Source organism: Branchiostoma floridae, chromosome 4, assembly GCF_000003815.2.
Source record: "Branchiostoma floridae strain S238N-H82 chromosome 4, Bfl_VNyyK, whole genome shotgun sequence".
Classification (NCBI taxonomy): Eukaryota; Metazoa; Chordata; class Leptocardii; order Amphioxiformes; family Branchiostomatidae; genus Branchiostoma; species Branchiostoma floridae.
The window spans coordinates 23,419,092-23,434,628 of NC_049982.1; the positions used below are offsets into that span (position 1 = coordinate 23,419,092).

Below are 15,537 nucleotides of genomic sequence, written 5' to 3' on the forward strand. Positions count from 1 at the left end.
GACCTTTCAGGATTGCGCAATTGTCTCTAGAGGGTGTCCAAACAAAGCCCGCAATGTAATACTACATACCTCTATGCAAATTGATCTGTTGGTGAGGGACCGATCACTTGATACTTCTGCTATTGTATCTTGGTTATCTCTATTATACTTTTAGGCCATGGCTACAGTTATGAAAAGCACATGTCTTCTTGTGGTTTCAGTGATAACAAAGTATTCATATTACCCAAGCTTTCCTTCCAACCGAATGACAATATGTATCTACACAGTACAATGATATAGGCTAGGGGAATGCCGCAGCTATATATATTGTGGCTGAGGTTTCGATGACAGGTTTCGGTTTCCATTGCGTCATTGCTACCGTGAGATCTATATGCGTGTGACAGTATTAACAATGCATGGGCCTTTCTCAGTGGTGGGGAAAAGGATATTTACTTGCATTATATTACTGACTCTCTATTGCTACATGTTATGTTATATTATGTTATGTTCTGTTGTGTCGTGTTGTGTTGTGTTGTGTTATGTTATGTTATCATAGCGTACAAACACAAGGATAGCTATAACGTTAAAATGTTTCGTGCACAGGGCTACAGCTACAGCACTGCTCCTGTGACGTACCGTAGTATACGTCAACGTGAATGAAGTATTTAAGACCCTGGACCTCAACACTACGCTGTCGAATATCTTCTACAGGCGATGACACCCGTAGTTAGCGAGACAGGTGGATTTATGAGTTAGATATCAATGATTTACAATATAGATACTAGTAAAGGCCACAACTTGTGGCTCTCCCATTAGAAGTCTTGTTATTCCTATTCACAGCAAAAACGTCCAGAAAATTCGAGAGATGTCAATTGGCAACATGACAGCGGGGACTCTCACCCTGCCTACGACCGGGAATACTTCATCCTGAAAATAGCAGTTTTGGACCCGCCCAAACGTTTTGCGCGCCAACATCAAAGCTTCATATTGAAGACAAATGTACTTGTGTGTACTTCATTGTACTTCATTGGCTAATTCTACATTCTACATTCGGAGCCTCTGTCCACAAGGTGAAATGACCCAACTCCGCTCTACTTCCAACATCACTGGCGTTCCTTCGGACTCCTATGATATACTAGACATGTACTTGCAGAAAATAGGCAATATTCATTAAAATCTAAAATGACGATGCTTCAGCTGGAGACTTGACAAATGAACTTCAGAGAGGTGTCAGAACACGGGTAATCGTCCCACTTCTTCCTATAAAATGTTACGGATGTATTGGAAATTTAAGCTGCAAAACAGGTTATTCGGTCGCCATCATAGTAGAAGCGCTACAGAACCTACTAACGCACCTGAACGCACCCAGCTATTAAACGCAAGGTGCAAAGGTCATAGTGCACCAGGGCACAGCCATCATATGGCATTGAGCATTTAGTCCAGTCAAGATCGAGGGATACGAAACTCAGGTACAGTCCCCAATAAGGTAATGTGTTGATCATGAAACTATACTTTCACCACATCAATGCGAGCTGTCGTTTTCATGAGTCATAGGGGAATACCCTGGAACTGAAAAGCGCCTACGTACCACGAAAGGGATTTTTATCGTGTCAGTGTGTTGTGTACGTTGTCTGGGGGGAAATCGGCGGTTGGGCCAACAACTCACAGCAGGTCACAGCGGCACAGGTGGGTTTTCTCACTCTCACCTGTGTGAGTTAATCTGTGTGAGAACCCCAGATGGTGGCCAGACTATGTTAAAGGAACGCTAGTGGTTTTTACAGGTATGTTAGTGTAGTGCAGTGTGGTGAAGTTTTCACATGATCACTCGGTATCATTAAGTCTATTTACTTACAGTATTATACGTAAGGGCAGACGAACGAATGACTTTGGTGGTTGAATAATAAGTTCCTGTATACAAGTCTAGAGTATATGATTGTGACATGCAACCCTCATTGTAAGGGATATACATAGTTTTGGAATTATGCCCAAATCTTAGTTTATCAAAGGATCTCTACTACTATACTGTTGCGTTGAGTATGTCACGATGTCACTAGCTAGGTCATCGGTACCATACATATGCATGTTAGGTTGTATAGCTTTATTACGGACATCAAGGATGGTGATATCCCACATCAATATGTAGAAATTGGCACAGTTTACTCCAATGAAGCTAAGGGCACACATGTATCAGTACCAATATGAATGTGAGATTAGATTGGGGGAACTTCGGGCGAACAGTTTTCATTCGAGAACGTTCGTGCCAACTTTATTTCCTGCTTGATCTGTCTAACTACATAACGTTAACTTCATGACAGCTGTATCGATATGGTAACACACTGGAAACGTGTACTTTGGCTTGGTGTGACGTATGGGATGACAGTCGTAGTGATGTTAGCTCCCTAGTTCGAGGTTTGGAGGAACTGCGTCCTACGATTTTCGAACTTCCGGGTTCCAAATACTTTTAGGGAACTTCCGGGTTCCAGGTTTTCACATAGCTCAGACTAAAGATGGAGGTCACATTTCTCTCCCCGTGTCGTGAGATTGGTCAGTTATTGATTACAGATATGTGTTTGCCCTGCCCAGTATTGATTGTTTTGTGTGGCCCAGGGTATTGTTTACACGTGAAAAACATGAAGGGGGAGGGGGGCTTCTGCAGTAAGTCCACAAATTGTGGTGAATGGATTGTGATGATCTGTTTGGGCTTCTTGTGGCTATTCTTGGCACTGCAGCAGAACTTCCGTTTTTTGGCATCTTCTGTCATGCACACACCATGATCTTGTCTTTAATATGAAGGAACCAAATGTGTTTCGACGCCAAAACTGAAATACGTTTTTCACCTGCCTATGTGTCCTATTGAGTGGGCGGGTAGTTGTCAGGGTGGTCAAGGCTACCCGTCAGCACGGCTCAAGTATTAGCTGTACGAACCGTCTAATAGAAGAACAAAGTACAAGTTTAAGCCATGTATTTTCTTAAAGTTAACATATGTAAGAGACCAGCTGAGCATTATTTGTACGTATAGTATACCATGACCTCAAGCACCAGAAACAGGAAGAGATAAGAAGCAGGGCTACATCATTCTCACACGAACGCTTGTTCCGCCTAAATGTCTTAACATGCGGTAAACGTTTCGTGTCTCAACGGAAGTAACTTCATATATACAACACACATAACGATGTATGTTACAGCTACTGACCACACTCTGACGTAGTAGTGACGTCACGGGCAGAACATGGTTGGCTTCATGGATCCGTACAAAGATGTTGTCAACAAACACGAGCCTCTGCTGTGTGAGACGATCGTGCCCGAGGAAATGCTACCTTACCTCAAAGAAGTTCTTACACAACGAGCTGTGGTATGTCTTATTATTCAATGAATGTTGTGCCATTTTATGCCATCTACTTCTGACATGTGCTTCAGAACGGGGACAATATCGACTTTCAGACACGGGGGGGCGGTACAAACATTTGGAAAGGGGAGGAGCTTTACAGACCTGTGGAATCGGGGGTAGAAAAATACTTTTAGAAACGGGAGCGATACAGACTTTCAGTAAAAGGCTATGGTACAATCTGTGTGGAACTCTGGGGGTGGAGGGTAGGTGAGTACTATAAGGAACATGCCCCTAACTTACATGATACTTCCAGGTGGTATCTAAGGTTAAAGCTTTTCTCTTTCTTGTTGTTTTTCCAACAATAGGAAACGATCACATGCGAGCAGAGGAACTACGGCGCCAGCACAGCGGTAAGTAAGCTGTTGTGGGAGCTGAAGAGGAAGAAAGACTGGTTTCCTGCCCTCATCCGGGCACTTCTAGCTCTCGGACACGACGATGTAGCCGATAAACTGGACCCCTATCACAAAGGTATAGTCTTAAAAATTCGAATGAAAGTTCTCCTGTGACGATGATTAAGATTTTACACGGTATATTTCCCGTATACAATATAAAGTGCTTTACCAACAAGCTTTCAACCTGTCCTTTGATCCTTTTGTCAAGTTGAAATGACCAGAAGCCTATGTCTCGTGAACTGAACGGAATTGTGACGTCAGTAACGGGCCAACGCAGTTGGTATCGACTCCCGTCTTGGTTGATTGATAACCTCTGATGTATGGCTTCTTTCACTCCTTTCAAAATATGATACTGTTTAGTGCCCACTATGATAACGTTATCCATGTCCTGGAGATTTATCATGAATACATTGGGAAACCCCAGAGTTCGCTGACTTCATGTTCTAAGAAGGTGGTCTAAGAAACCTGTTAGAGTCATACATACAAAGTCTTTGATTGACAGATAGATTGATCTGTCATAACATGTCTTTCCCGCCACAGTTCCCAGGCCGACGTCTGGAGCAGCTGCAGGGCCGACCGGACAGAACTCACCGTCTGGGACGGCGGCAGGACAACAAGTCCCGCAGGTAACATCGTGGTCTCAGGGTCTGAACATGGTAGTGGGATTACACTTCAGCAGATTATGTATGTAGCCATAGCATCCGTGATCTAGCTTTGGGACTGACTGAAAGGGATTCAGTGAGTAAGTGTTAGGAAGAAGGTTTACAAATACGCCATTTTGTTCTTGCGCCATAGTAAAATGTTGACTGCTATTCTTGTGGTCGAGCACTGCTGTTCGTTGTTAATGAGATCATGAGATGATAAGCAATAAACATGTCAACCACTTTCTTTCTATCGGTTCCCTCATGTGGAGACTTTGTACTATGTACAATGTGTAGCGTGATCTTTATTGTTGCTTAACCGTATAGGTTTCCTTTAAAACAATGCCCTCTCCTATTCTAAAAGGTGTTGTTTCCTCCTTAAGGGCCCCGGTCCATCACGACAGGGACGCACGGCTGGTCAACCCCCAGCAGACCCCCAGGTCGAACCCTTCTCTGTGGTGGCCCAGGACACCCAGCCCCACCAGCGGCCTGACCACGGACAGGTAGCCGTGGTGTTGGAGGAAGAGGGCGGAGAAAAGAAAGATGGCGGTGACGATAGACATGATAAGGATGAAGAAATGCCTTCAATGGAAGGTTGCAGCATCAATAGTACGGAGTTCGTCAGAAGAAGGATGGAGGACGACCACAGGGCGCCAGGACGCACGTATGCAGATGGAGATGTGGAGGAAAACCCGACGGAGGGTGCCGAACACGGCGCGATAGAAGAGCAGCCGACTGCCTTCTTCGAGGAAGCGGAGGATGATCACCTGGACGGGTCGCCTCAACATGTACAGCCGGGAGCGCTGATAAGGGAACTCGAGGAAGAAAACATGCAGAAGATCAGGATAAAGGATGCGCTCCTCGAGGAGGTGAAGTCTGAGGCTCAGGATGAAGCTGACAGGGGGCGCTCAGGCACACCCATCCCATACCTAATGCAGAAAGAGCACGATGCCAGAGGAGCAGAGGGCAATCGCTCAGACGGGGAGAAAGATGAAGGAGGAAGTTCCGGCTCGAGTTTCGAACTCCCACCTGGCTTTGAAGACTCCATGGAAGAGCATTGGAACCTCGGCGGAGATGAATTAGCACCTCCGAACAACGAGCTAACCTCCCCTCCCCACAGAGCCGAATCCGAATCACTCCAAAAGATCGACAACATCACAAGAGCGGAGAAGCAAGGGAAATCTGAGAAAGAACCTCCAGGCCTAGGACCGACAAATGTGGCCTTCATATCAGGAGCTGGAAAGCGTACGTCTGCGGTGACCGTTTGTGACGGAAGGGAAAACGAGCTAGCCACGGAGCCCAAAGACGTGGTGCAGCCGACTGACAACGGCGACGGCGTCCACGACGACGGTATGAACGACTACGTCTCGAAAGCACCTCTCGCGACTATAAGCGGTACTATAACATCAACTGCTCCGAAAGATACCAAAGATGCCGCCAGCCCCACAGATCCAAAATCCACAGATTTCCCAACGCATTCCAAAGCGCCTACTCCAAACAAACCAAAAGCGCGGGAACCTGCTTCAAAACCCAGCCAGGACAACAAAACCCGACCAACAGACACCTGTCCGCGCAAACCACCTGTTACGAAGCGCCCCCATACCGTTCCCGAGCGTACTGCAGACGAAAACAACGGCCAGAACGCCAACAGAGATACCGAGCAAAAACCCTCAATGCAGAAGGACGCAGACGGTGGAGGAGTGGGCAGTTGGTCTGGGTGGCGCGTGGCTGGAGGTGTAGCGGTAGCTGCTGCTGGAGGTCTAGCGGTAGCCGGCATAATCAGGATGCGATTCATGTAGATAGATGAACTTCTTACGTGCATCTGACATCAAAGGGGCACTGGGAAGTTATTGATTCATAATCGGAGGCTTATACAATAAAGTTGTGTTTTAAGAATAGTTTGTGGGACATTTTGATACATATGTGGTTTGGAGCTTTGAATCTGATTGAACTGTCCTACACATGAAACCTTTAATGTACATATTTTTTACAATCCCCAATATGACCCTGCGTTTTGAAAGTTCTATTCCATCCTTGACTGCCAAATTCTGTGGTATTCTTTGATATCGTACCTCTATAACCTCTGTCAGGTTTGATTTTCATCATACGAAGGAGATGCTGATATTAGCTGTTTAATAATGTTCTGATTCCCTTACAATGTGCTTTTTCTCGTTGATCAATAAAGCAGACTTGTTCTCAATATAAAAGCTACTCAAGTATCTAAACAAAATTTCCGGCAGCATCCATTGTTTTTCGTCAGCGTATTATGTATCTATATATGATTTATATCTAATGTAAATATTCTCTTATGCATTAACCTATTTGCATACTATAAAGTGCTTATCTTCTGGGAACAGCTACTCACAGAGTATACTTAAAATTACCTCACGATCAAATGTGTTAAACTCTTTTGAGTAAGCTAGATGATAATTATTTTTACTGCTTATCTTTTTTAATCATCCATGAATGATGAAATGATGTTTATTTATAATCATATTTGGAACGAACTTGTAGTTACGGGCAAGTTAACAATAGCTTCCAATGATGATATCACTTGCTTTTCACCCACTGGCCTGCGGTCGAAGATTACGTCTTTTGTTTCTTGTTTCCGTTGGCATTTTTGGACATGGCGTTCCACACGGCGATGTCTCTCATTCGATTTTGTTCAAACGTGTGATAATTCCTTGATAATAAATAGATAAATAAGTTTTATTGCAAATTCTTGCTCGAGGGCTAATTGCAAGTGACTTACAAATAATGGTACTATACAAATACAAATAACAGTATAGTAAGCGACTACTTTAGTCTAACTTAAACTAGTTAAAGATGTAACTTAAAAGGAGAGTAGTTTTCTTTTTGTCTGTAAACGTGGAGATGTTAGGATAGAATTTGGTGGCCTCTTTTAAGAGCTCTTTTCCTTCTTGATCATAGAAGGGGCAGTTTGAGATAAAATGTATTTCGTCTTCTACCATATCTAACGTACAGTATTTACAAGTTCTTCGTACACGGGTAGCTTCTTATATCGCTCTTTTTCTATTTCAAGGGGGTGGGCACTAATTCTGATTTTACTAATAGCACAACGCAGATCAAAAATATCTAGATATTTTTCCATGGTGTACGATGTCTTACATGTCTTGTAAAAAAATTAAACCTTAACTTACCGGTATCAATACTCAAATTATGACAGAATGTTTGGATATACATATCAGATAGTCTAGACTTTAACATTGTACATACACCTCTAATCGGAGTCAGAGCCTGGTACAAGATTACGACACGCCCATAATTACGTTCCACAAGGCGACGTCTCTTATTCTTGATCGAACATTCTATAGTGTGATATCGATATTTCTTGATAATGAACACGTGCCTACGTACGTATCAACCTCTAAGGAAAGTCAGAGCCTAGTACTACACGCCCGGTCTGTCTTTTTTCCCTGTACCTGCCATGGTATCATTTTTCTGCTGGCCCTTTCGGACACTAAATGACGATTTTTTTCTCTTTAATTGTCCAAACATTTTATCGCGTGATATTTCTTGATAGTGAACCTAACGTATCCACCTCTATTCGGAGTCAGAGCCCGGCACAAGATTGTGACACGCCCAATTAAAGTCTATGTTTCTTTCCTCCGTACGTGGTACCATTTTTCCGTTGGCCTGTTCGGGCATTTAACTAATTACGTTCCATGGGGATAAGTCTCTTAAAGTCTTGTTATTTTTAGGTGTGATATTCCTTGATAATGAACCTACGTATTCACCTCTGCTTGGAATCAGAGCCTGGTACAATATTACGACATGCCCGTGTTTCTTTCCTCCGTACCTGGTACCATTTGTCTGCTGAACCTTTTGGATATATGATTACATTCCACAGGGCGATATCTCTTTACGTCTTGTGCGAACATTTTATCGTGTGATATTCCTTGCTAATGAACCTACGTATCTACGTCTATTCGGAATCAGAGTCTGGTACAAGATTGCGACGCGCCCGGTTATAGTCTATATTTCTTTCCTCTGTACCTGGTACCATTTTTTCAGTTGGCCTTTCGGACACATAAGTGTGTTCTACAGGACAAACTCTCTTTAAGCCTTATTCAAACATTTTCTCATGTGATATTTCTTGATAATGAACCTGGGCGTATCCACCTCGAGCTCTGCTTGGAGTAGGAACATGGTACAAGATTGCGACACGCTCGCTTAAAGTCTATGCTTCTTTCTCCTCTCCTGGTACCATTTTCCGTTGACTTTTTCTTGACACTTAATTGCGTTCTACGGTCGATGTCGATATTGTGTGGTTATTCTTGATAATGAACCTACATATCCACCTCTGCTTGGAGTCAGAGCCTGGTACAAGATTACGACACGCCAGGTTAAAGTCTGTGTTTCTTTGAAGTACCTGGTACCATTTTTCGTTGTTGTGTCTGGTTCCATCTTACGTACCATACGGTGATGTCTCTTTAAGTCTTGTTCAAACATTTTTTATCGTGTGATATTCTTAATAATGAACCTACGTATCTACGTCTATTCGGAGTCAGAGCCTGGTACAAGATTAGGGCACGCCCACCATTGTTAACACATGTATTTGCGGTGCTGTCGGGTACTTGAGTCGGGCCTGCAGGTCAACCACGACCAGCGGTGTCGTCATCCTACGTGCCCATTGTGTGTCCTTGTTCAAACACACAGACATGGTGGCTCGCACGTAGACCATGGGTCCCTTGCCATTGCTTACTGCTGCACACGATAGATCGCGCGTTTACTTTTTGACTATCCCTCAATGGGAGGGTATGTCAGGGGTTTTATACAACAACATAACGTATATACTGGCGTCTCTGAGGAGAAAGAGGCTTTACCAAGACGTTTAATCAATTTTTGCACCATATTTTACATAATTTCACAAACATAACAACGTTGCTGAATGGAAAACATTTACGCTTATTGAACAATTTACATTTATTAAGGAACTCGAAGCCCCCCTTTTAAGAAGTCAGCTGACCACTTAAAGATACATTTACATGTTCCCGGTTGGTAGGGCCACAGTAAGTAAATTCTATGGATAACGTCCTCTGCAGCCTCCCAATCTGATGCGAGAGTGCGAAATAAAAAGCAGGATATCAAATCATATCATATCATCGTATAGGAGGCAGTGATGAAAAAGAAGATGGAAAAGAAAAAGAAAAAAAATATTCCCAGATTCAAGAAATGCACGAAGTGACACTAATGTATCAGCACCGCTTACTAATTTGACAAGTGTACTGTATTGAATGCTATCACACTAGCTGCTGTCGCTTCTACAAGTGCAATCAAGATTTATCACAACTCTGGCTTTCTCATCTTCGTTATTTTCTTATCATGTTGAAGAGAAAAAGATTTTCTACCCATTTCCTTCCATATCAGGCGAAAATTAATGCACGTAGTTGATGTTACCCATACAATTTAGATCCTGCGGCCTAACCGGTGCAAACAGGTCGTTGTGTCAACTTGCCGATAAGCAGGTTACAAAGGCGAAGTTCCCGGCCCGGCCGGCTCTCTTGCCGGGTTGACATTCGGAGAGGGAGGTCGGTGGGAAAAATCTGAACGGTCCAACCTAACAGCGTGCCGGCCGGTGTTTTCTGTAAACTACGATGTGTAAAGTGTGCTCTTCTATCAATGGTGAGTTCGGCTTTCTTACTTGATATTCATCAAAAATACACGAGTCTTGACGTATTTTTTTCTTTAGACGCAAAATTACAATGCTGAACACTTAACACTGTTTATGTTATTGTTTATGTTTACAGTTTCTAGTACATTTTTCAGTGTTGGATAAGAAATGTTCTGTATCGTAGACTGGCCGCTGTCGAACCCTACTGAATAAAATTACCTTATTAATAAGGTACATGTATGTAGGTACGTGACCCTATTGCCTAATCGTCACTTATACACGCCTATATTTGTTCAGTAATAGACATATGAAATACGTGTGAGCTAGCGGTCGGAATGGGACGGCGGGTCACACAGAAAAGAAGGAATAAAACTAGTACTGACGTATCAGCAATATAGAATAAGCAACTTGTTAGATTTTTCATGCCATTTTCTGTGTTATTCCCACACAAAACCGGTGTTGGACCATACTTACAGGGTGGGGGCTTTTTACTCTCCAAGCAGAAATTAGGCACTGGCTTGTTATGGTCGGCAAATGTAAAGAAAGAAAAACAGAGAAAAATTGAAAGGCAAAAAACGACAACAAGAAAAACGCCAAACTACCTGTGCTTGGAGAATAGCGTGTAGATTATAACCGGTCTAAATTGGAAATAGTAATTTGAGGTTTAACAAGAAGACCGGGTCTACTACATGTTTCGACATGTTTCAGAATGAAGGTACAATACGTTTAGTTGCTATACAGTCAAACCTGTATTAGGGGCCACCTCTACCTGTCCATAGTGGCCACTTTTTGTCGGTCCCTTGGGTATTTTATCTACAAGTTGCCACCTCTATACAGAGGCCACCTGTCTATAGTGGCCAAATTTGCCCGGTCCCTTGAGTGGTCGCTATAGACAGGTTTGACTGTACTTAGCGTACATTTTGCACCACCTTGACTTTGTAACCTCTTGTGTGAAAAAATCTTTTAAAAACCTTAAACCTTCAGCAAGAGTCACGACACGACCTTCCATGCTTCAAGGTCTGACTATAGTTAATGATTCAAAGAGAACTGCCAAGCTCTGGTTGCGCAGCTGTATTTTCTAACCGTGAACTTGACAATCCCGGCAGAGGCCGACACGAGAAACAAACATAAGGGCTTAGTCGTATATACAATGTATAGAACCCCTTTTCTACTGTATTCACTTTACATAATTTGTTTCAGTTTTGTATATCTGATTTCTTGTGCCACATGAAAACGTTAACGGCAACAAAAACGTACTCTCCGAGCAGATGTTAGGCTCTGACTGTTCTTTGACGCGGCCGCGAGACATAGAATACGGTACAAAATAAAAACGATAAAAATGTTCCCAAAAAAACGTTCAAAAATAGCCGGAGCCTAAGCTTTGCTTGGAAAGTAGGCAAAATGTGCAATTATATCGAGATCTTATTCAGACCGGCGCTTTACAAAACACGGCACAATGTCAATGTTTGACGGCACGGCACAAAGTCGGCGCCCGTACTAGTGTGCGTCACTGACCTTCACACATATCCGGGTGATGGCTAAACAGAAGCCGCTACCCCGGCAACTGATGATGTTGAGAACACCGGTAGCGTATATTCTTTTATTCTCCAAGTAGAGGTTTCAGTCGTAGGGATAGTAGTAGTCGGAAATTTTCACGTCTTCTGGGAAGGAGGCAGCCGTAAGAATTCTCAGCCAGTACTACACATACCCCACTCATCCACCCCGACTGAAACCTTTGCTTGGAGAATTATACTCGTTAGAAAGTTGATCTAAAAATGGATTACCATCACACATGACTTTGCCAAGATAAAAACACAGCAGAAGTGATACACAATTCAGTAGCTTGATGGTCAGTCGGACGCTGTCCTATCATCTATATCTTTGTTTGATTAGGCCACTTTTTTGACGCAGGCTATTTGGACTGAACTGCGCACATGTAAATTATGCTTCGCTCGGGAGTAGGATTGGTGAGAGACTATATAGCATATATATATGGACTTTATATGTATATATAAAGAACCTTAAAGAGTCAATTTGCGTTTTCCTTCTGTTCCTATTGTATCCATTCCCAAATGATATTATTACTTCAAATATACACAAATTGAATTCAAAGGAAGGGTTGATTCCCTTTTACCTCCATTAATATTTTATGCACTAATGGATGTACTACTCGATGGGGTGTAGGGTTTTACAATTATTGCGCAATGTTGTTTGTTTTGGGTCAACATTTACTCTCTAATATATCTTACCGTTGGTAATGGTCTTACTAATGGCTGACGTCTAAGGGTGGCCGCTGGGCCTATTCAATTTCACATATATCAGTTCAATAGAATGAAACTAACTTGTAAACATGGATTCTATTACAACTTTGCTTTCTTCGATGGTACAATAAAGTGACCCCCATGTTTTCAAGGTCGTTTACGTTAAAGGCCGCTTGTGTCTATGGGGAAATTTTTCGGGCCAAAAAAAGTGGCCGTTATGGCCAGGTGACCGCGCCGGTTTGAAGAGGTGGCCACTTGCGAAAGTTGAACTATATGTTTAGTTACCTTCTCTTGTTATATTTCGATTGAAACGTGACTTTAAAACGGGTCACGTTTGTCGCACGATTGTCGTGCGATCCCAAACTGAGGGTCTTCTTGAGACAGTCGTACATGTGTCGTACAAAATTCAGCTGTCTTCTTACGGGAACGACTGCCTTACATACATCTTAGCTCTTTGTCGGCGGTTGGTTCTTTCCCAGCCTTCTTGAAGATTGCACATAATCATAATATCGTGATGAAACAACGACATAGGATAAAGTAGCACAGGGAAACAATAACTTCTTGGTTTGCGCGGTGTTTTTGCACGGACACTTACCAAAACAAGGGCATGGCACAACGTCTAGAAATATACGAGAGGACTGTGACCCCCATATTTCAAAAATAGATGATTACCAAGTGTTCTAACGGACCTCAACTTTATGTAGAATTCTGGGAATGTAACATACTAGCGCTACCTGCCCCTCGTGAATCAACATGACTTTGGCTCGACAGTTCAGCTATATGAGACTTGTACATATCATGGAACGATCTCTGGCTGTCTGGCGTTGATGTACGTGACAGTAACAAGTTTCCAAAAATAAGGCTTACAAGATTATTTTTCTTCGCATGCAGGACGGGGAGAAGCAGAGGTCCGAGGATGGAAGGGTCCCGGTCCATGTGCCCCCACGACTGACCACCTCTACCACCCACAAGCCATGTCAGCAAAAGATCTGAGCACAGACACCGAAGAAGACGATTTACCAGGCTGCCTGCCGCCCTTCAGTCCGCCAAAGAAACCAACTGGCCCGCTCTCTGAGGAAGAAGAATTCGAACTGATCGCGAAATGGCAGGCGGGCGGGCTAACACTGGGCCAGCCCAAATCATCAGCCATCACCGATGTCACGGTCAAGTACAAGTCTCGGGAAGACCTGGACAACCTCGGCTTCGACACGCACGACGAAGTAACCGGAGAGGAATACGATGTGCTGTACGACCTCTACGCCACGATGGATGACGTAGACCAGACATGCGACCGTCTTGAAGACGACTTCACGGCCTTGGCTCCGGCGATGGAAGGAGACCATTTCTTCTTCTACGACGAGGAGAATGAGTGTGGCCCGAACTTCCACGACGACGAGATGGCTGAAGAGGAGAGCTGGAACCAATACGAGTACCAAACAACCCTGTACCCGTATACGAAAGAAAACGGAGGGGTGTGGTACACCACAGAAGAAGACGGCCACGGGTTAACTTTCGAAGAAGACGACTCCGACAATTCTGGCTCCTTGGAGCGGCAGCAGCGAGTCAGCTCCGGGTATCTCAGCGCCGACCTGTCCTTCGAGCAGTCCTCTCGGGACGACAGCACTCAGTACTCCGACAGTGTCTACATCCCGAAGGGCTGGGAGAAATTCCCGAGAGAAATCGCCAAGCAAAAGTTTGACCTGAAGAAGGACCCGGCCCTGCCGAGTCTGAAAGTGCCGCCCGTGGAGGAGGAACCACCGAGACAGTACCGGAGAGCTCGGTCGGAGAGAGGAGAGGAAGAGCAGTGGGAGGTGTCCCTGGCAGATGAAATTCTGCAGGCTGAAGGCTTTAGGTCCGGTTCTCACCGTCACTCGCGGAGGTCGTCAAGGGACCACCATCGTCCGCGCATCCTGGACCTCCGCCGGCGCAGCCGCCACGACAGCGGGCCCATTCCCGGGTCCGTCCGCATGCCGTCCCTGAGGGACAAGCTGGAGGAGTACCAACGGGAGCTGGAAGTGCACGGCCCTCGTCGGTCGGAGCCGCAGTCTCGTCGGTCAAGCCTGGCCACCACGATGACGGGCTGGGACCTGACGTCGATGAGCTACTCGCAATCACAAGCTGACATGTCCTGCACGGAGGATGCCTGGGCGGGCGGCAGGCGCAGGAGATCCGCGCACCATCACCACCGTTCCCGGCGGGAGAGTCGCGTTGTCTCCGCCGCCACGACACCCAGACCGTCCCGCCCGTCCAGCGGGCGTTCCCACAAACATCGACACGGAAAGAACAAGGACAGTGATCGCGAGTGGAAGATCGTGACTGTTGTGGGTTGCGTGATCGCAATAGGCGTCCTCATATGGGGCCTGTACGGACATGGTAGCACCAAGACCACCGCTATAAGAATGGAATAAGAACAGACCGTAGAATCCTTCACAGTCATCTTTTGAGTCTCAGTTGGAAGAAAGAACACAAACGCTGAGCGACTGAAGTCGTCTTCTCGCAAGGAATAGCTTATGTCACCGGCATATTCCTGACCTGGAAATTCCTGCATACGCTGTTGTGATTTCAGCGCACATTGTGGCTTGAAAGCGCCAAGTGTGAAACAACATGAACTTGACTCATGCGACTATAAATTGATCCGCGCTTTTTGAACCACGATGAACTCTTTGAGTGTGGTCAAACGAGTGAGGACTACGAATCAACTGTGCGACTTTAACGTCGTAGTTAACGCATCTTAAAATGTTGCTCATTTTGCTGACTTGTCATAATTTATTATCCGTAGAAGGACATCATTTGAAGGCAGTGTTATAAAAAGAAAACAAATATGTGGAACAAGTGTGGATGTAATATGTGTAGTGTTCGTCATGTACCATAGAAATGTTGTGGTACATCATCAGAACTTGATGTGCTGTTGCAGTTTTAATCTGACCCCAATCATGATCTTAATTTAACGTGTACGTATGTACTTCATGTACGTATAGCCAAGCGTTTTAAAACAATGGGCCAGATTCGTTTGTAAGACCCCACTGTTGTCAGTGCAAATCAGGCTTATGTCTATACATGTTACACGGCATCAATACATTTTAAAACACTGACATGCTCTTAAAAACTAATCATGTTCTGCAGTTCTGTTTGCTCAATTTGCTAAAATATGATGTGATAACCGTTTTGATTGCACAAATACTGTGGCCCGATTTATGCCAATCATTGGGAAAACCTAGAGAAGAATGGTACACAACAAGAC

General features: G+C 44.3%; 2 protein-coding genes across 4 annotated transcripts; both read left to right on the plus strand.

The window, feature by feature from the left end:
* The first annotated feature begins 1,373 nt into the window (after positions 1 to 1,373).
* On the plus strand, positions 1,374 to 6,388 carry LOC118414576. Of its 3 annotated transcripts, none has more exons than XM_035818715.1 (5): positions 1,374 to 1,448; positions 3,165 to 3,331; positions 3,673 to 3,835; positions 4,300 to 4,385; positions 4,784 to 6,388. In XM_035818715.1, exons 2-5 carry the CDS (start codon positions 3,209 to 3,211, stop codon positions 6,197 to 6,199), a joined length of 1,788 nt encoding a protein of 595 aa, XP_035674608.1. In that variant the 5' UTR covers positions 1,374 to 1,448; positions 3,165 to 3,208; the 3' UTR covers positions 6,200 to 6,388. The 3 variants fall into 3 exon arrangements, with proteins under 3 accessions (XP_035674608.1, XP_035674606.1, XP_035674607.1); XM_035818713.1 differs by having other exon boundaries at positions 1,379 to 1,465; XM_035818714.1 differs by lacking the exon at positions 1,374 to 1,448 and adding an exon at positions 1,509 to 1,665.
* A 3,499-nt stretch (positions 6,389 to 9,887) lies between these two features.
* LOC118414578 lies at positions 9,888 to 15,107 on the plus strand. Its single transcript, XM_035818724.1, has 2 exons — positions 9,888 to 10,046; positions 13,188 to 15,107. Exons 1-2 carry the CDS (start codon positions 10,019 to 10,021, stop codon positions 14,702 to 14,704), a joined length of 1,545 nt encoding a protein of 514 aa, XP_035674617.1. The 5' UTR covers positions 9,888 to 10,018; the 3' UTR covers positions 14,705 to 15,107.
* The last annotated feature ends 430 nt before the right edge of the window (positions 15,108 to 15,537 follow it).

What these genes read in the sequence shown, in the direction of transcription:
- LOC118414576 (XM_035818715.1), top strand. Translation starts at nt 3,209, where the DNA reads ATGGTTGGCTTCATGGATCCGTACAAAGATGTTGTCAACAAACACGAG. An exon ending in TTCTTACACAACGAGCTGTG is followed by an intron (nt 3,332 to 3,672) that starts GTATGTCTTATT and finishes TTCCAACAATAG; the next exon opens with GAAACGATCACATGCGAGCA. An exon ending in CAGGACAACAAGTCCCGCAG is followed by an intron (nt 4,386 to 4,783) that starts GTAACATCGTGG and finishes TTCCTCCTTAAG; the next exon opens with GGCCCCGGTCCATCACGACA.
- LOC118414578 (XM_035818724.1), top strand. Translation starts at nt 10,019, where the DNA reads ATGTGTAAAGTGTGCTCTTCTATCAATG. An exon ending in AGTGTGCTCTTCTATCAATG is followed by an intron (nt 10,047 to 13,187) that starts GTGAGTTCGGCT and finishes CTTCGCATGCAG; the next exon opens with GACGGGGAGAAGCAGAGGTC.